This window comes from Balearica regulorum, chromosome W (assembly GCF_011004875.1).
Source record: "Balearica regulorum gibbericeps isolate bBalReg1 chromosome W, bBalReg1.pri, whole genome shotgun sequence".
NCBI classification, from domain to species: Eukaryota; Metazoa; Chordata; class Aves; order Gruiformes; family Gruidae; genus Balearica; species Balearica regulorum.
In genome coordinates, this window is record NC_046219.1 from 22650137 (window position 1) to 22671232 (window position 21096).

At 43.9% G+C, this 21096-nt stretch overlaps 1 protein-coding gene across 1 annotated transcript in view; it reads right to left on the reverse strand.

Annotated features, from left to right (window-relative positions):
• The window catches only part of LOC104638526 (CUGBP Elav-like family member 4), a 396138-nt gene that overhangs the window by 49808 nt on the left and 325234 nt on the right, over nt 1–21096 (reverse strand). The window contains exons 6-8 of the mRNA XM_075739073.1: nt 13841–13990; nt 5331–5396; nt 3610–3690 (exon numbers count right to left, since the gene is read on the reverse strand). Of these exons, the coding sequence (XP_075595188.1) occupies nt 3610–3690; nt 5331–5396; nt 13841–13990 (297 nt within the window). The remainder of the gene's footprint in view (nt 1–3609; nt 3691–5330; nt 5397–13840; nt 13991–21096) is intronic.

The following is a 21096-nucleotide window of genomic DNA, read 5'->3' on the forward strand; positions in this document are numbered from 1 at the left end:
GGTCCACTGCTGCACTTGCACTGCTTCTTGTAAGTCTTCTCCTCCATTGGTTCAGGTGGTTCCTGTTATATATTCCTATAACATGCAACTCAAATAATGGGTTACAAAAATTTAAAGGTATTTCCATTACAATGTTGTTGTGGTTTAGCCCCGGACAGCAACTAAGCACCACGCAGCCACTCACTCTCCCTCACCATGGTGGGATGGGGGAGAGAATCAGAAGAGAGAAAGTGAGAAAACTCATGGATTGTGATAAAGACAGTTTAATAGGTAAAGCAAAAGCCATATGTGCAAGCAAAGCAAGACAAGGAATTCATTCACTACTTCCCATCAGCAGGCAGGTGTTCAACCATCTCCAGGAAAGCAGGACTCCATCATGCATAACAGTTACTTGTGAAGACAAACGCCATCACTCCAAACGCTACTGCCACCCCCTGTCTTTCCTCTTCCCCAAGCTGAGGGAAGCTAAGCATGATGTCATGTGGTATGGAATATCCCTTTGGTCAGTTTGGGTCAGCTGTCCTGTCTGTGTGCCCTCCCAACTTCTTGTGCACCCCCAGCCATCCTGCTGGCAGGGTGGTGTGAGAAGCAGAAAAGGCCTTGAATCTGTGTAAGCACTGCTCAACAACAACAAAAACATCTCTATATTATCAACACTGTTTACAGCTCAAATCCAAAACATAGCCCCATACTAGCTACCATGAAGAAAATTAACTCTATCATCTCAGCTGAAACCAGGACAAATATCCACCCCTGTCCCTTTGGACAAGACCATTGGGTTTAAGATTGCAATGAATTCCTCCCCTTGCTCCTAGCCTAGTTAGCAACAAGGCTAGGTGCTACAGTTCCTTCTATAGTAATTCCCATAACATCTACCATAGCTCTTGGGTTTATGGCTTTAAGTTATAGATATTTCTGTTCATTAATACACATGAAGCACAGATAGCCTTGATTTGGACAAAAAGGAAAGAAAAGTTTTAAAGAACTCACAGTTTATTAATGGTCTCTAAATTACAGGCAAACCACACTGGGTGATGGAAAAACACGGAATTGTGGACCACTGAATGACATAGTAGAAAAATTCAATGGTTCTTCCATGTTGAGTTGGCTCTGTTGGGACTGAGCTGCTAAGTCATTGCTCTGCCTATGCTCCTCACCCTTCAGCTCATTGTTAGTTATTTAGCATGGGGACAGCCACAAACCCAACCTATCCCTGGGTGTCCACTGTCAACATGAGTAAACACCATATACCTGAGCTGACAGCAGCTATCTATCATTGCATCCCCAACACCATGAATCAGTGTCATCAGGAAAGTCTATGACTAGATTGCTGTTCCAACATTAATTAAAAATGGGCTGTCCCATAAGGACGTATGAAGTTAGCCTGCAACCCTTTGGTCAGCTGCACACCTCACTTCTAAAGCAAATACTCAGAGTCTGGAATTTCATTGTCTCTTCTGCATCTGCTTGCTATACAGTGCCCAGCACATCTGAGCACTGGGCAGATGAGAGTCACAAGCTTACACCACTTTATTTTAATATCTAAGTGTACTTCTGCTTTTCAGAAACTACTTCAAGATGAGTAATATCATGCAAATTTAAAATTACCCCCAAGTTTTGCCTGGTTAACATGGCCTGAATCAAGACTTCGTCTCTAGCTTTGATCGTTTTTGATCTGTTGCACCCTATGTACCCTGTCAGTTGCCAGCAGCCTCAGTGCTCATGTGGAAGTAGTGACTAATCTCTACAGGAAAGTTGCAGCAGCCAAGTGGCCCTGACTTGTTATCCAACCGGGATCTGGGATTGCAGAGTTAGTGTTGTTATTAACAATGTGATCATCAATGTTATTGTTGTGGTAGGGCTAGTTCATTAATGAATCAATGTCTGTGCACATCCTTGCAAATGTAAAGTACTTGTTTGAACATTGAGCATTATTATTAGCGTTCCCTCTCGCTGTGTTTTCCTGTTAAAGGTTAGAGATGCTTACAGTTCTTGACCCTTTACTAAAAGGGAACGTTGTGCCTTAGAGATTCTCCATCTAGCAAGCAGCAAAGCCACAGCATTTAAATGCTGCAGGAAAACAGAGGGCACTGGGAATGGCAACCTGCATCAGACTGGTGGTTCATCTCATATATCTCCACACACCCCCATCCTCAATACCAGCTGCTTAGAGGAAAGCATGATGAGTTGTGAGCTAATGTGTCCACTGGGTGACACTTGCCCTTAATCCAAAGAGACACACCGTGCTTTGTGAACACTGGGGTCTATTGCTAAGCTGAGCAATGATCTGCTCACCATTTTGTCCTGTGCTTAATCTATCCCAAGAAGTAATAAAAAGCAAAGTCCTTCAGCATGGGAGAAACATCTCTGTAATGATACAATAGGTCTGTGTATCTGTTCTCAAAGCAGGGATGTGTACTAGAGCAAATCAGGAGCTGGAAGCTTTTTCCCCAGGAAATTCTGACATTTGAAAAAAAAATTTCCAAATTAGAGCGAAATGTCAACATTTCTAATTTTCTTACAAAAGAAGTTTTATCCTTGAAGTAGTTCTAGGCCATCAGAATGTTTTAGTTTGATAGTGTAATCTTGATTAATTTCATTCTGACTGCTACACTATATTAAAATATTAAATGTCATTATATATAATAACACATATAACATAAACTATATCTGAATTAGTGATCTAATAGAGGATAAAAGTTCAAATGTAATTATTTAAAATGAGGGTCTCTACACTAAGCTGAAGCACCTGACTTAAATGCCTCACTTAGGCAAGCAATTTCCTCCTTGTCAAAAGGGAGCAGTGGACTTCCTGGAGGATGGTTGAAACTGTCTGAGTGGGTTGCCTCTGAAGATCCCACTGCTCCCCAGGGACTGTAAAGGGAACATTACATGGCATGGTTGCCTCCCAAAACATTTACATGCAATAGTGGGAGATTCACATCTCCTTATTTTTCATGTTTGCAATGCAGCGATCCAGTTCTGCGGACTAGATAACCCAGGCTCCTCTCACAGTCAATATAAAGAAATAGGTACTTTTACTACATGATTCGTCTCATCCTCATATAGAGATTGTGCTCTAAAAGGACTGATTTCTGTTTCCAGATTATCAAAGGAGACTGAAAGGTCTAGATCAGCTCCTCTAAATAGCAAGTGCTTGTTGTCTAAATAGTAGGTGTCTGAAATCACAGCACAGGTTTCTAATGAAGGGCCACCAGTGGTTTTTTTCCTATTAAATTCTTTATTCCAATGCACTTGCATTTTTATCTGCATTCTTATTGCTTGGCTCAAATACAGACCCACCCCATTCCCCCTCCCCCCCCGGACATTATTACCTATGTTGCTAGCAGGTCTTTCCATGGCCTATGCATGCTCCCTCCCTGGGGACTGAGAAGATTTCAGTAGTGATTCCCCATGAGGATGTTCCCGCATATTACTGTTAGTGCCAATGGTGCCGTGTCACATATGGAAATGGAGAAAAGACTCAGTGGACCAGGGATTCAAAGCAATCAGGCATTTAATGGATACTATCTAGGTATATGAAGAGAGGAAGCAACGTGATAGTGACGGTATACTGGGGCCAGAAAAGAGGACAATGCATTTACTCACCTTCTCTCTGTTGCTGTGGAATCATGGGAGGTGGCTGTGGGAACGCTTGGCTAATCTGGCCATAAGCAGCAGGATAAGCAGCTATAGGGGAGAGAAGAAAGAGGGACAGATTTCAGTGCTGGGAAGCAAGGAGTTTTTACTCCAAATCATCATACCAAGCTAGAGGTGGACTTCCCCCCGCATTTTGACTCTGTGAAGGACCATCTCATGCAGCCTGAGATGTGGCAGAAGAACCACAGTGGTGCTCCAGGAGGTGCCACATGGGCCTGAAGATCCACTGTCTGTTCAACTTCATCAGCAGTAACACCAGGGACAGCCGCACAGTGTAAATGGGGGGAGAGGTGGTCTCCGCCGAGATCTCTCCCAGCAGAGCTCCCAGATGGTACCACAAACACATTCATTCATGAGCTCAGCGCTTTGATGTCCATGCTGACAGCCACACGCAGAGTGCATGCACACAATTCCCTGTGTAAGCTCTCTTGCACTCTGATTAATTCACATGCTCATAAAAACAGTTCACACGTGTTTCCTCCCTTACTCTAAGCCACACACTGTATAGGCACAGTTGCACATACATATTGGATATACTTTTTCTTTCATGTCTGTAGAGACTTCCTCTTTCTCTCTCTCTCTCTCACAAACACAATGGAAACAGTGTGCATCAATTAAACAATTTTCCCTACCTCAGCTCCCCCACGAAGCAGACAAGGGGAGCCATTCAGTACCACAGTTGGTAGATGATGTGTCTTTTGCTAAAAATACAGAGTACAGGTCACCTGTGAGCCCAGAGAGAGGGGGATAGGGGCTGTGTGTGTGCAGACAGGTTAATTAACAGCTTAAAGGGTTGAGGTGCTTCCCATCTATCAAATTTCACAAGCAATAAATGACAATAACTAAAACACTGGCAAATGAAGTCTGACATGGAGAATTAAATTAAGTTTCCAGATACAGTGCTGAAATGAGATAATGGCCATTCCTCAGCAGGAGCCCATATTTGCTCCAGTTACCACAGGAAATAATGACTTTGGGGTGGCAGCTTCCTCGCAACGTTGGCCACTAGCACTTTTAATGGGAGGCTGAACATGGTGGGGTCGTGATCTGCACCAGGTCACTTTGACTGGTGTCAGTCCATCAACTGCAAAGGAGCTGTTCAGCATACAAGGCAAAACAAGTGGAGGCTGACCCATTGAGATCCATGGAGAAAGCTGGTGGGAAGCCAGGAGTATATCTGTGTAGTTCCTAAGCAAGCCTCAAACTAACTAGCTGGGGTATGGCCAGTGTAGACATACCCTAAAATATGGACATGTGCAGATGTACCATACCCTGTCAGGCTCTGCAAGGTCTGTTTGCCCATCTCCCCTCCTCACTGCAGCATTCAGGAGACCTGTTATAGAAAGTGGTCCCCAAATCAGTGGCTGATTTTGCATTTGTGCACTGTGTTAAGCAGACCAGACCTGGTCCTGCCAATGAAACTACACCAAGGTACATGTCAGTGGGGGCCTTTCCCTAGGAAAGGGAGGAGGTTGCCTCCTTAGGGAGAGAAGACCCTGGGCTTTATGTTTGTTTTCACAAGAAGTGCAAGTTTAATCTGGGAGTCTGTGGCCCCCAGCTTGCCTCTGTATCAGCAAACACATCCCTTCCCCCAGCCCCCTCAGGTGTGTTCAGAGATTAAAGGCTTTAGAGAAGAGAAAGGTTTATTGGGAGACAGTGTTAATACTAACGACCTGCGTACTGCTGCACTCCAGCGTAGGCTTGCTGCAATGGATCTGCTGCAGTGGGGCTCTGTGCTGTGGAGACACGAGAGAGAAGCATTTAAAGCATTAAAACTAGACAAGCACTCTCCCTTTCTCTTCTCTCATCAATATGTGATGTGAGACAGAAAGACCCAGGGGCTGAAGTCCCAGAAGAAGAGCAACTCGCTCACCCTATGGACAGGACTGCACAGAGTCATCCCCCCATGATGGCCAGGACAGCTCTGTACTCCAGCCGTCACTCTGTGAGACTTTGGAGTAGAGAGCAAACCAACCTCTCTCCTATTTTCCCAAACTTAAATTATGGAGCCCACCTCTGATCATGTGGATTTTTTGGCATTGCAGTAGTTAACCCCAAAGAGCCCTCATCTTAAGCCAGGACTGACACTATGCTAGGTGCTGTGCAAACTCAGATCTCAGTGACAGCTAAAGTCTCATGAAACTTTCAATCAGAGCAGAAAACAACAGGGGCATAGCAGGAGGAAGGAGAAGAGAACAAAACAGTGGCTCCTGCCATCCCTTCGAAGGACTGTGTTGCTGCCAGGCAGCCAGGCAGCCCCATGCCAGAGAGGACATGCTGCTTGGAGGGGAGAGGGACACCACTTGTCTCCTCCAGGGAGGATGCTGTGAATCTCTGCCTAAGGCATGCAGTCCCTTGCTGTCTTCAAGGTGCATTTTCTCTCCTTACAAGCGTGCATTCCTCACCCCAAAAACTATATATTTTTGTGAAACTTTGAAGTCTAGCTCAAATACAACCAAAGTTAGTTAAGATTTTTTTTTCTTTCCCCTTTGTTGACAGTGAGAGAAAAAGAGAAGGAAACATGTTGCATAAGCTCTATCTTTTTCTGCAGCAATAAAATATTTAAAGCAAAGATTGGCTGAACCTCCAGTCCAAATGTCACCTTGGCCCTAATATTTTACTTCTTGTTATGAGTTTAATTTGTATTTATTGGTACTGCATATTTCTACATTTACATAGTCCCTCCAGTTTCTCACTTTTAGGATGATCCCTTAGGGAGCTGCCAGTCCTCCACCCATCCCACCTTCTTCCTACAAGAACAGAGATGTGGCTGGACGAAAGGGCTCAGAGGATGCAAAGCTGTGGGCCTCTTTGAAGGAAATCTGGTGCCACTGACCTATCCAAGGACAGACACTGACTATATGCCAAAGTGTGTGGGAGATCAGCAAATGTCAGTGTTACTGACCAAAGGAACATGGGCAAACATTATTACATATGCAAATACCAGCTTGAACCCTAACTTCAAAGAAGATCACCATTGATCATGATGGAAGCTTGAAAGGTCTTGTACTTTTCTCCCAAAATACAAGAAGGAATGCTGAGAAGACCAAACGTTGAGGGGACAAACCCAATTAGCTGGCTAAGGCTTGGAGGCTCCTTCTGTTAATTTTGGGCATTACTGGATCACAAGGGCTTTGAGGATGGGTTAGTCACAGGATGAAATAAGTGGGATTGCAGTCTTAGGTTTGAATTTGTTTGGTGTATTTCCTAGCTGACTTTTGGCATGTCCCTCAATATGTGTGTATGTAAAATAGGAAAGCACTGCCCTACTGTAAGGATTTTCACCCGTTGAAAAGGAGTGTGAGGAGAATATATTAAAACCTGTGGGAGATCAGTGGAAGGCATAGTAGAGATTCAAATTTATATTTTTAAAGATTAGATACTCCAGGAAACTGGAGGAAATTCTTAGAAAATATAAAAACTCTTTCCACTTATTCCCGCCTTCTTAAAGAAGAAAGCAACTAAAGTCTTTTTTTTTTATAACCTCTGTTCAAAACTGTTTTCCTCTGAAAACAGAATGTCGACCACATTACTCCAGAAGAAAACTGAACGGCTATGAAAGGTTGAGCGATATACCAGTTCCCACACCCCTTTGGGAGAATGGATCATAACTTGGACACCTCCCTCCCCCAATATAACAAAGTCCTTTCAGGTAGCAATCTCCTATTTAATGTACAGACATTTCATAGATTAAACATGATGTAATGCATACACTGAGGATCAGCTGCTGAAGTGAAAGAAGCAGAGAGGCTCCTGAGAGGCCAGAGGACAACTATCAATCACGTCAGCCCCATTGAAGTCCATCTAGCCTTGCTGCTTTACAGAAGCTGAGGATCTGGCCTTGCCAGGGCAAACTAAAAGTGTACTGTGAAAACAGATACTAATAGTAACTTCATTTGGCAAGAGTCTTATCCCTGGACATTGCCGCTATATGAATTGGATCGTTTCCATACCTCCGTGGGAAAAATCCTGCTCAGATATAATTGTCTCTTTGCAAAACGATCCCGGCCGAGATGCCACAAAGTTACCATGGCAGATAACCTTCCATAAACCTGGAGACATAAAACAAGTCCATGACCTACTATATGGCCATAAAAGAAAGCAGATCTGTCATTGTCACCTTCCAAATCCTCTGTCTGATGTCAAAAACCAAGGATGATTTCCCAATACCAGTGCTTTAAAATTAATACTAGGAAGCTTTCTTATTACTGATATATCTCTATATTGAACTCCAACTTTTTAAAAGGACATTCAGCTAGTGTTAGGCCTGACATTTAGCTTTTGTCAGAGAGTGAAAGGATGGAGGTGGCAGAATGAAGGACATAATTAAGAAATAAATAAAATCTGTTTAAATTATGTTCTATTAAAAAAATATCCCTCCTGAGGTGCCAGTAACCCACCTACAGTGTCTAGCCAAAGCAAGCTGCTATGTGGGCACTCCAGGTTAAAATTCTTATAGGGCACAGAGGATTGGACTCTGCTGTGATGGTCTGGGTATAAATCAGGAGAAGCTACACTGAAGGCAGTGGAGGTGGTGAGGAAAAAGGATGATGGTTACTGCCTGAGACATGGGAAGGGATCAAAACACATACCCTCATGGGGTATAGATTGAGATGCTGTCTAGTATCCTTGTCCCAGCTCAGGGTAAGAGAAAGGCTCTAGTCCTGGACGTATTTTACACCTCTCCCAGGAGCTGCAGCTTGGCCACTGTGACCTCTGGGAGGGTGGATGGGGGAGGAGGGCAATCAAAGAGAGGCAGCACTGTTCAGTCGGTGGAGGGGGGAATAATGACAGCAAAAAAAGCTATGTGAAGGCCAGGATTAAAATAAATACATAACTGAGTGGGAGGGCTCTATTCACCTTCTCCTTAAAGCCAATTTAAATCACTCTCTACAGTCCTAATCTATATCCATAATTACATCATTTCATACAACAAGCTTGTGAGAGTTGTTATAAAAATTTATGTAGATTAACATTCATGGGTGCCATAATATCGATTCCATATTAAGATTGATGAGGACAGCTGATGTTGTGATTAAAGAAGCCAGCATTTACTGTTGTACTTAATTAGGTATTCAGACAAGAAAAATAACTGCATTAACAGAAAGAATGTGCTGATCTGGCAGAAAACAGGGACTGATGCTGTGTTTTAGTCTCATTTTGCTATTTAGGGGCTGGACACCACTCACTCAAAGACATGTTGTCCCACTGTCTCTTCCCCTACATCTCAAAGGACCCATGAAATCCAGGGCCTTTGTGCCCTCCACTCCATCCTATTAGTTGGAAAAGCCCTTTTGCTAACATCCCCAAGTACTGTAGATGCTTGTTTGGGACAAAAATGGGCCTACTATGAAATTCATATAGCTCATCACTGGAAATCAAGATTATCTTTATTTTTTTCTTATTAGTCCTGCCTCCAAGCCCCATCAGTAATCAGGGCCCTGCTGAGACAAGTGTTGTGCAAAGATACAATAGGAGTCGTGTCTGGCCATGAAGAGCTTCCAGTGGATAAAGCAAGAAAGACACAGAACACTCAGAAATGTAGAGAGGTGGCTGGCCAAAGTGACAAACTAATTCACAACAACAGTGTCAGGACCAGACTGCCCTCCCTTTGCCTAAGGCCATAAACACATAAGTCAAGGTCAGGTTTTAACAGTTATTAAGGCACTTAACTCCATATTTTTGGGGCGCTTAGTTCAAATCACCTTTGAAAATAAAGCTCAAGGTCTTAACTCACTTAGGTGCCTCTGCATACATCAGCACAGAGCCTGATTTGTATTTACACCTCTTCCAGATCAGAGGAGAAAATACTTTGGCTGTGGATAGACTCCCATAACTGCCTTAAACAACCTCATTCATTTTGACTGCAGCATGATTGTTGGAAGTACATAGCATCATTAAAGTAGCTTAGACTACAATTGAAGATGGCAACTTATTATTATATTTTTAATGACTGCATTCCTTCACTTATTTATTTTTATCAGTAAAGCGCAGTTTATGATACATGGCAGATTTTTATACAAATGTGTTAAATAAATGCTCCCTAGTCATAATTATGTTTCAAGTGTTCACTGATGCAATTTTGGAACTGCTGATACAAAATATGAAAGGTAAAGCTCTCACCTGGACAAAGACAATGCAGCCAAAGATTTCCTGTAGCAAGTAACTTAGACTCGGGGCTACTGATCCAGGTACATTTCTAGGTAATGGTGTATGTCTGGACAGAATGCTATGGGGCTTGGTTTTCAGTTCTGGATCTTCTACAGATGCAGGTGTCTCTAATGTCTTCTTGTCTGATATCTTTCAGGACTGAACTGTTAGACTGGGAACTGGGGTAGGGGAAGTCACTCCCTTTGCCTACAGAAGTGAAGCCCTGATCTTGGCCAATGGCACTGAGTGGTGTTTGGCATGATCAGGACCAATCCTGGACTGACTGGTCCAGTCTAGCACCCTGCCCATCAGCAGCACTGCTAGCTAATTGACAATCTAATAGATAGGGCTGTCATATTAGCATGCCGGCAACTCAAAATTAGCTTAGATAATGATGATAATTACAGATGGAAGTTAAATCCTGGCTCTACTGACAATGGGTGAAATTGGTTAGTGCCTGATAGCTCTTTCTTGAGCCAAGGAAAATGCATTGATGGTCTTGGTTCAGTTCCTAAGACACGAGTTTAGTAGACATGGTGGTGTTGGGTTGATGGTTGGACTTGATGATCTTAGAGGTTTTTTCCAACCTTAAAGACTCTATGATTCTATGATTCTATGAGTTTCTACAGCACAGGAATTCACCCGGGGGGGGGGGGGGGCACCTTTGCTGCCAATCTCAGCAGTGGCTTGGAAACATGTGGACATAAATGCTTGGCTGTCCATTTGTACTGACAGATAGTCTTCACTGGAGAGGATTGGATCCCCCAAATAGGGTATGAAGTGGTGCTTGCTGTCTTGCTAGCCCAAACATAACCACAGTGTAACCAAAGGGGAGGGGAGGGAGGGGAAAGCTCTGCTGTGTCTGCAGAGAGGAGAGACAGAGCTAGTCCTGGCAGTGGTAGGCAATCAGAAACAGAACTACTGTGTGCCTGAGAACAGTAAATGAGGGGACACACTTACAATGTATTATGAGCAACTGAGGGAACTTTGCTTTTGTTTTCCTCAGTAACCTAATACCAGAACAAATGCACTGAAGAACTCAGCATTCTGGAAAGTATTCCCCATCTGAGGTGCCACAAAGCTGCCACCAGATCAGGTCAAGCTGGACATCCCTTGATTCAGGAAGACTTTTATTTGGGAGCTTTTGGATGCTATGGGCTGTATTTCCACTTCTTCCTGGGTATATCACTGTGCAGAAGACAACAGAGAAGTCCTCAGTCTTCTGGGGACTCTGCTTGGTGCCTTCTTCTAGTTCTCTCATTTCACTGATCATTTTGACAGCCAACTCCCTCTCCCTTTACTCTCCCCATTTTCTCATCTCTCCCTCCCCTTCTCTTCCCAAGGAAGAAGTTAGTGTAATTGCATGCTCAGCTTTAATATTTTACTTCTATCCTTGCATTTAGAAATGCAGACATGCAGAACCACAAGGCAGTGCCTCTTGCTACAGAGGAAAGTGAAAAAAAAAAAAAATCCCATAATGAACAATAATGGAATAACCTGCCCAGTGATGAAAATTTCTTTCTAACCACAAGCAATTAGTGACTGGTTTATATCATAAAGCATGAAGGTTTGTGTGCTTTCTACATTTTTATCCAGTTTAATGTGACTGTGGATGTTCTCATTACCCATATAAATGTCTAAGCCCTTTTTTTTTTATGCTGCTAAGCTCCAGGCCTCAATAAAGATGGGGCAAGGAGTAAAGTTTTGGACAGTGCATAAATGTTTATGAGAAGGAAGAAAATAAGATGGAGAAACACATGATGTGTCCTACTCCCAAACTGCTACAAAGGAACTTGCTTTCAGGCTTTCCTAGCTAATGGGGATAGGCAGAAGTAAAATGAGAGGTGAGGGTTTGGCCTGCCACTGTTTCCTTTACACCTCTTCTATAACTTAAAATGTCACTAGGTTATGGGGAAACTGAGCACAGAGAAAGATCAATGTATTGTTGAAGACACACCGAGATTAATCCAAACTTTACACAAATCAGACAATTTGGATGTCAGCTTTACTGGCAGAAAGGAACCTCTCTGCCTGCAGCAAAGTGGAGCAAGGATGACTGTCACCTTTCAGTGTGTTAGGGTGTTGGTGCTTGTGCAGGAACTTACTGTGAATTATTGGCTGAGCACATCTCTTCAAAACTCGGAGACAATCAGAATAAGGCCACTGACTTTTGTATAATCATGGATGAAATGAAATAACTAACTGAAAGCTTTCATCACTTATTGGAGTATTTGGAGATAGTAACAAAGGCTCAAGTCATTAAGATTCACCTAGAAAGATCATATTTTCTCTGATATCTGCAGTAATGGATCATGGAAGATTAGCTAAAGGTGCTAGATAGACCAGAAAAAAAGATAGACATAGAAATGGATGAATAAACAGAGATATGATAGACTGGCAAAGAAGTAAATACTTAGATGGATAATTGAATGGCTGGCTATATTTATGCAACCTTAAAGGCAGAGTTCTTTCTTGCTGCTGTGGCTGAGTTCACTGAGGACACTAAGGGCTCCCTCCAATCTTCTAATGCCTCTGTAAGCCTCCAAGAGCTCCCCATCCCTCTAAGCTGCTACAAATATGCATATGCATGCCTAACTTTTTGCACAGTAAGCCCCTTGATTTCAATTCTGCTTAAAGTTTAACTTAATTAATTGCTTACAAGGTATGTGGGGAGGATGATAATTATTTTTCAATACTCTTGGCATTTCTGGGATTTCGTTTGTTGCATTCACGGGTGACTTTTTTCAGTGAAATTGTCTGAACTGTAACTAGGTAAGACTTGTGTATTTCTATGTTACATGATATTTTTCCTTGTAGCTCATAAAGTCTCCTGTGATATTGAATCTTCTGAGTTATTCAGGACTGGCTCAGATCAAAACATTTTTTTCTTCTTAGGGGATTTGTGGGTTTTTTGGCTGGAGCATCTGACTCAGTGATTGATTTCCTAACAGACTAGATCAATCTATGAGTACCCCAGGGTAAAATACTCCTTTGCCAGCTGGTGGCTAGGATCAATTAGTAACATTTACTTAATTTTTTGTTGTTATATTAATATGTGTACAGCGATAATAAGTAATGTGTTACTAGCAGAAGTACAGCTTGGAGGAGAGAGCTGTCTCAAATCCTCAGAATGCTGAAAAAATGTAGGTGCACATTAAGCATTTTTAAACTCCTGAGTTCTTAGTGATTATAGCCTCAGAGGGTCCATATGTTTGTAAGTGCAGGTATAGAGGTAGGTATGTATCCTTTAACTTTCCTTATTCATTCCTGACTGCTAGGGCTTGCAGAATCACCCCTTCAGTGCTGGCCTCTTTTGATCTAGTCACACTCTATGAATCCCAGCAGCAGTTCTCTGGCAGTGTGCCACAAAAGGGTGAAGCTGAGCCCATTCTGTGGCTATATTAAAGGAGCTTCAATCTTCAAGCCTGGCAAGGCAACAGGATTTAGATCCAGTGAGCGTTTTGGAGATCAGTACCTGCTGCCTGTGCACATGGTGTGAGACATAGAGAAGTTTCTGTCAGCAGCCATGTGAACCCTCTGGACTCATCCTCCCAGAGCCATTTGTCTGCAGGGGAATCCCAGCAGGAAACACCAACAGTGGGTGGCTAGGACATGCAAACAGGCTTAGCATGGCTCCTTCAAGGCTAGCCAGGAACAAGACCCTTGGGAGTACTGCTAGGAGATCTGCCAGCATGAACTGGTCAGGCCTCAGATCAAATTTTATCTAAAACAAAACATGCTGGGTGTCCTGATTGTAGTCACCAGACAAGTCATCCAGCAGATGAGCACTCAGTTCTTCAGCATAAAAATTTTCCACCTCCAACATGCCCTTGATGTCTACCATCCAGATTTAATTGTATGACAACAACTGTATCTGGATAAGATGTAACTACACCAATGCTAGACTGAGCCTTGATGGTGTGGGGTATAATCCTTCTGCAGTAGCTCATACTAGACAAAGCCTGTGGATGTGAACAATGTCCCTAAGCCTGAAGGAGCAGGTTGTAAGCACATTATTGGTCTGGCTTACCTGGGTAAGGGTGGATGCCATTAGCAAACACAGCTTCTGTGGCAGGCTGCCCATTAGCCTGCGGCGGGAGACCAGTGAAACCATTCACTCCAATTGGAGATGGGATGCTAGGTCCAGCTGGTGCAGTTATGCCAGGAGATGTGCTTCCACCTGCAAGTGTAGAGGTCACAAAAAAAGAGCTGGTGAGTTTTGGAAGCAATAACTACATGGAGGGAAAAACTACTGACACAACTGTGACTGCCACAGAGAAACTTTCTCATAATCCAAGAAATGAAAAAAATCTCCCAAGCTGTTGTACAAAGTAAAGGACTACTTGCCATTGCGCCTCTATTCGGAAAGCACTTAAGAAAGGCATGCAAAACTTTCTTCAGCAGAATGAAGATTTTGCTTGGTGATCATGGTCTCTAGACTAGATCCATGGCTAAGAGCAAGCAATTGAAAACTATAGAAATATCATCCTTCCTCCTCAACTTTCTCCCTGGAGCATTACCTGTTTAAATTGCTAAATAAGCAGATATTTCTTTCTTAGATATTGTGTTGGGTTTGTGTGGCAAGGTTTTGGTAGCAGGTGGGGGCATGGGCTATAGGGGTGGCTCCTGTGAGGAGCTTCTAGAAGCTTCCACAGTGTCTGATAGAGCCAATGCCAGTCAGCCCCAAGATGGGCCCGCCCCTGGCCAAGGCCAAGCCAATCAGCGCCTCTGTGATAACATATTTAAGAAGGGGGAAAGTTTTTTTTTTTTACAGGTGGAGGGGGGAGTGTGGAGATGTAACATCAAGGTCAGTGCAGGAGGAGGGGGGAGGCGCCGCTGCTGCTCCTCCTCCTGCTGCTCCAAACACTGGAGCAGAGATTCCCCTGCAGCCTGTGGTGAAAACCATGGGGAAGCAGGCTGTTCCCTTGCAGCCCATGGAGGAAGGATGAGGGGGTGTAGAGATTCCACCTGCAGCCTGTGGAGGACCCTATGCTGGAGCAGGTGGAGGCACCCGAGGGAGGCTGTGGCCTGTGGGAAGCCCGGGCTGAAGCAAGTCCCTGGCCGGACCGGTAGACCCGTGGAGAGGGGAGCCCACGCCAGGGCAGGTTTTGGTGGCAGGACTTGTGACCCCGTGGGAGACCCATGCTGGAACAGTTTTCTCCTAAAGGTCTGCACCCCATGGAAGAGACCATGCTGGAGCAGTTTGGGAAGGACTGTAGCCCGTGGGAGAGACTCCATTTTGGAGCAGGGGAGTGATGAGAGGAGTCCTCCCCCCGAGGACAACGAAGCGGCAGAAACAACGTGTGATGAACTGACTGCAACCCCCCTCCCCCTATTTCCCCCCCCCTCGCCGCTGAGGGGGGAGGAGGTTTGAAGCCGGGAGTGAAGTTGAGCCCGGGAAGGGGTGGGGGAGGTGTTTTAAGGCTTGATGTTGTTTGGTTTTTTTTTTTCATTGCTCTATTCTGTTTAGTAATAAATTAGATGAATCCCTTTTTCTAAGTTCAGTTTGTTTTGCTTGTGATGATAATTGGCTCTCCCTGTCCTTATCTCGACCCGAGCCTTTTGTTAACTTCTCCTCCCCATCATGCTGGGGAAGGAGTGAGTGAGCGGCCGCGTGGCGCTCAGCTGCCGGCTGGGCCTAAACCATGTCAGATATCATTTAGCACCAGAAGCAAATTCTCAGTCCCACCTTTCTACAGTTCCTCTCAGTTTCTCTTTGGAGAGATCAGTTTTGTGGGCATATTGATTTCCAATACTACTTTGTCTGCACTCTATCATGAATACACATTTTATGTACAAACTTATTCTGAAGTTTCTCAGCACCAGGTATCTGAAGTGTATCTGAGCTGCAAAAGTGGATGAATACCCATTAAGAACTATAAAGGCATTGCCAGGGCATGCAGAGATGCAGTTGGAAAAACAAAAGTTCAGCTGAAATTGAAATTGGCCAGAGATGTCAAAAACTACAAGAAAGGGTTCTTCAGGTACATAAACAACAAGCAGAAGCAGAAGGATAATATTGGCCCACTGTTAAACAGAAGAGGTGAATTAGTCACCAACAATGCTGAAAAGGCGTTCTCAATGCTTCTTTCACCTCTGTCTTTAACAGCACTGTTGGGCCCCAGGCCTTGGGAACAAAACTACAGGGCAATGCAAACATGGGTCAGTAAAGGAAAAGTTGGTATGCAAACTATTTCAGGAGCTTGAATCGATGAGCCCTGACAATATCCACCTGAGGGTGTTAAGAGAGCTGGCTGATGTCATTGCGCAGCTGCTCTCCATAATCTTTGAGAAGTTGTGGAGATCAGGGGACATCCCAGAAGACTAGAAGAAGGCTAATGTCATCCCCATCTACAAGAAGAGCTCAAAGGAGGCTCTGGGAAATTATAGGCCCATCAGTCTTACTTCAGTCCCTGGGACAGTTATGGAACGAATCCTCCTAGGGGCTGTCACAAGTCAAATGAAGCACGTGATTGGGAAAAGCCAGCACGGATTCACCAAGGGCAAATCATGCTTGACAAACCTGATATTGCCTTCTACAACAAAGTAACCTGCTCGGTTGATGTGGGGCGAGCAGTGGACATTGTCTACCTGGATTTCTCCAAGGCTTTCGATACGGTTCCCCACAACCTCCTCCTAGAGAAACTGACGTGTTATGGTCTAGACAAGTGGTCCGTGTGATGGGTGGGGAACTGGATGACAGGCCACACCCAGAAGGTGGTGGTAAATAGCTCTTTTTTGATCTGGCAACCTGTCACAAGTGGGGTCCCCCAGGGATCAATACTGGGCCCAATACCGTTTAATATCTTCATAAGTGATCTGGATGATGGAATCAAGTGCACCCTGATGAAGTTTGCAGATGATACCAAACTGAGTGGGGAAGTAGACACTTTGGAAGGGAGAGCCACCCTGCAGGAAGACCTAGATAGGCTGTGGGCTAACAAGACCCTCATGAATTTCAACAAGGGCAAGTGTAAGGTCTTGCACCTGGGAAAACATAATCCAGGAGTGCAGCACAGACTGGGATCCACCTGGCTGGAGAGCAGCTCTGTGGAGAGGGACCTGGGGGTCCTGGTGGACAACAAGCTCAATATGAGTGAACAGTGTGCTGCAGCAGCAAAGACAGCCAACAGGATGCTGGGTTGCATCAACAAGGGCATCACCAGCAGAGATAAAGAAGTCATTATCCCACTCTACTCAGCGCTTGTCAGGCCACACCTGGAATACTGTGTTCAGTTTTGGTCCCCACTATACAAAAAAGATGTGGACAGGCTGCAGAGGGTCCAGAGAAGGGCCACCAGGATGATCAAAGGACTGGGAAGCTTGCGGAAAGGCTGAGAGAATTGGGTTTGTTCAGCCTTGCGAAAAAAAGGCTTAGGGGACACATCATCATTTTCCAGTACTTAAAGCGTGGCTACAAAGAAGATGGAGACTCCCTTTTTAGAAGGACTGACATGGAAAAGATTAGGGGTAATGGGTGCACGTTACTCCTGGGGAGATTCTGATTGGACACAAGAGGAAAATTTTTCACAATGAGAACAATCAGCCATTGGAATAATCTCCCCAGGGAAGTGGTGGATTCCCCAACATTGGACACTTTTAAGATTCAGCTGGACAGGGTGCTGGTCCATCTTGTCTAGGCAGAGCTTTTGCTAAGAAAGGTTGGACCAGGTGATCCTTGAGGTCCCTTCCAACCTGGGATGCTATGATTCTATGTTATAATGAGGAGCTTGAGTGATTAGCTGTGAAGGAGACCTACAGTGTAGGTCTATAACATCAGGGGAAATGAATCTCAGTCAAAGCCTCAGTTAGACCAAACATAACTTTAGTCATGTCCTTGTAACCTGTGCTGTCAGCATAGTAGTCCTAATGCTACAATGTCCTAGTCCTAATCCTGTCTCTGTTACAGGAAAGCTTTTAACAGCAGCTTCTGCCCAGACTGTAGGGATCAGCTCTGCAGTGAGACATTCACTGCCCATGTTTAAGCCAGAGCAAGATTTACTTCCCCCAGAAGTCTTTGACTTGGACTCATCCCTTTCAAATATACACACTCAACTTAGGAGTCCATTTACTCTAAACTCTTCAAAGTCAATGGAGGTGATTCTGCTTAGCTAAGACATGAATGTGACTTGAAGTTGTCTCTTTTACTCTCCAAAGATTAGAAAGGAAATCTGAAGTCACTCATTTAGGCCAAGTGAGCAAACTATGGAAAGTTGCTCTGTGGCAGCTTTCTTCCCCTGTTTCCACATAAGTAACTGCATGCGTCATTATCCCAGAACAGACATCATACCTTCCTTCCCCACTGTCTACATACATGGCTGTGCTAAAGAGCAATGATATCCCTTGCAACTGATTCTAATTTTTCAGCTCTTCATCTATGTTTCTTTTGCTCTACATAGGGCTGAGTCATTGCTCAGACCTGACAGCCATACATGTGGGGCTCTGGAGATAGATAGACTAGGATGTACTGCCAAGACCACTGGATCATTTTCCAAGGACAGATTTACCAAAGGATCAAGAACAGCATGCCAAGGCAGCTTTGGTCCCATTTACACCACCAGCCTGGTGGATAGTTATGGCCTGAATTAGGGTCTGTGCATAGCAGGAAGGATTCTACCCCATCTGTTGCTGGTGCTAATGGCAAACTGCTCTGGCTTCAATGAGAGAAGGATCGCTACTCTTGCTAGTGTGACAAAGTCAAGCTGTTACATGGAGCAAGATTTGTGTCCATCTGTAGAACAAACTTTTGAAAGCGAGAAGGACAGGCCTTTCCCAAAGGCTTTATGAACTAAGAAAGTGCAGATGATCTTCTTTAAAAGTACACAGCTCCTGTGCTCTGTGACATTCACCATATAGTCTAGGGACTTCTAGGCTTGTGCAGCATCTTGCACACGCCTCTCAGGTCATCTACCTGCTGTCAGGGTATGAATGTATCTGCTAAGGTTGCAAATGCAACCAGCTACGTGTCCAAGATTGCTCTGTCTTCACAGTACCTCAGAATTGACCCAACACTGCCTCCATCATGGTGGGCTACCAGGTTGAATTTCTTCCTCCACTGCATAAATCTACTGCCTCCTAGTCCTCATTTCTACTGTGTCCTACTGCCTAGTCCTTCTTATCCAAGTCTCCATGGATCATCTTCTTTATCCCTTTTTCTGTGCTGTATTGGAGGCAAGGAACCTCTCCCTGAAGAAACTCAAAGGCCATCACTACTTCCAGCACCAAAGTGGCAACGTCCTGTGCTTACACCTAAGCCCCTGTCATGGCTGAACATTGCTCGTGTGCCCACCACATATGTAGACTTCTTTACCTTTATGCAATACACAGTAGTCTCTGTTTACACACACGTGTGTTTGCAAGTCCATCCAAAACTGCAGTCAGGATCCTGTCCTTCCATCTGCTGGACTCTGTGTCCAAGCATAGCTATAGCAAGACAGTGGAGATATTTTTCCTATGGGTGACAGATCTTTACAGCTATCGCCTCTGAGGCTGATGAATATTATTAAAATTCCAACCCATGTTTTTCTCCCTTGCCTTTCTTCTTGTTTCTATAGCATTTTCTCTCTCTGTTTTATGCTGCTGCACCAACTTTCTTTCAATGCTGGATAGCTCTGCTTTCCCTCTGCCTCAGCCCTCCTCTTCACCATACCCTAATACTAACCCACACAGATCTGTTCTATGGCCCCTGTCTGGCCAAGGTGGAGAAAGGAGGCAGGGCTCTCCAAAACGGGCTCTATCCCTGCAACAACTGCTGCTAAGGCTGTTGTGGGGAGTCCAAGATTAGGAGTCCAAATGTCTTAGAGCAGGAAGGGCAGTGTGGTGAAGAAGACTTTGCAACCATTCTGGGATTAAATGAAGCCTGATCATTCACCTGGACTTTTGGGGTGCTATTCTTAGGAAGAAAAGAAAAAAAGAATGTGGGTTTTTTTTCAGATGCTTCAGTTCTAACATCTGAAGGTTAAAAAGGAGACAGATAGTATATATGAATCTTTATACACATGAATATGCACACATACATATGTATATGCAGAGGTACTATATATACATACGTATCAACAGAGACAATTACACATATACAGAGAAGCTAATGTGATCTAATAGAGAAATGGGAGTCCAGCATTTTGAATGCTAATGTTTTCTGTAAGTTTTTTGTTGTGTTTTTGTTTGGGGTTTTTTTTTCAAAAATGCTTCATGGCCCTGCCTCATTTTTCCCATTTATAAATTAAAGGTGACAATAAAAATTAGCTCTTAAATTGTAATGCCCGTCTTTCAAATAATCATATGACTTATTATGCAATGTTGTTACTAGGATTGTTCTCATTTAACTATGTTACATTAAGAGATGGTTGAAAAATGACAATTATTTTCCAGGGGAAAATTTTAATTATTTTGTCTTTCTTTTCTGTGAATATTTTAGTTAAAAAAAATCAAAACAAATCTGAGGTGGGGGAGGTGGCCAGAGGAACAGATTAATTTTTGTCTTTTTTCAATCAATCTGAACACCAGTCCATTGTTAACAGGAGTTTAATTTTTTGAAGGTCAAAATTTTTAATCAAGACAGTTTTGTTTTCTGTGCTGTTGTATTTCTTTTTTTTTAAGCTACTAGAATGAAAGTTTGCTGCAGAAACACCGAGTTGGGTCAAAATATCACTTTCTGGTCACTCCTTCCTCCCAAAGCCTGTTTGATGAAAAAATGTCAAGCAGCAATATCTGTGTCACCTCTGATTTATCTATTTTTTGAGAGCCATTAGTCTCAAGCAGTTGATGAAAAAGCACCACAACGGAGCGGCCGCTCCTGGAGAAGCCAGCCCAGATGGTCAGAAAAATGTTACTGGTTCACCATGCGGTGTTGCATGACGTGTTATGGTCTAGACAAGTGGTCCGTGTGATGGGTGTTTAATACCAATACCGTTTAATATCTTCATCCCAATACCAATACCGTTTAATATCTTCATAAGTGATCTGGATGATGGAATCAAGTGCACCCTGATGAAGTTTGCAGATGATACCAAACTGAGTGGGGAAGTAGACACTTTGGAAGGGAGAGCCACCCTGCAGGAAGACCTAGATAGGCTGTGGGCTAACAAGACCCTCATGAATTTCAACAAGGGCAAGTGTAAGGTCTTGCACCTGGGAAAACATAATCCAGGAGTGCAGCACAGACTGGGATCCACCTGGCTGGAGAGCAGCTCTGTGGAGAGGGACCTGGGGGTCCTGGTGGACAACAAGCTCAATATGAGTGAACAGTGTGCTGCAGCAGCAAAGACAGCCAACAGGATGCTGGGT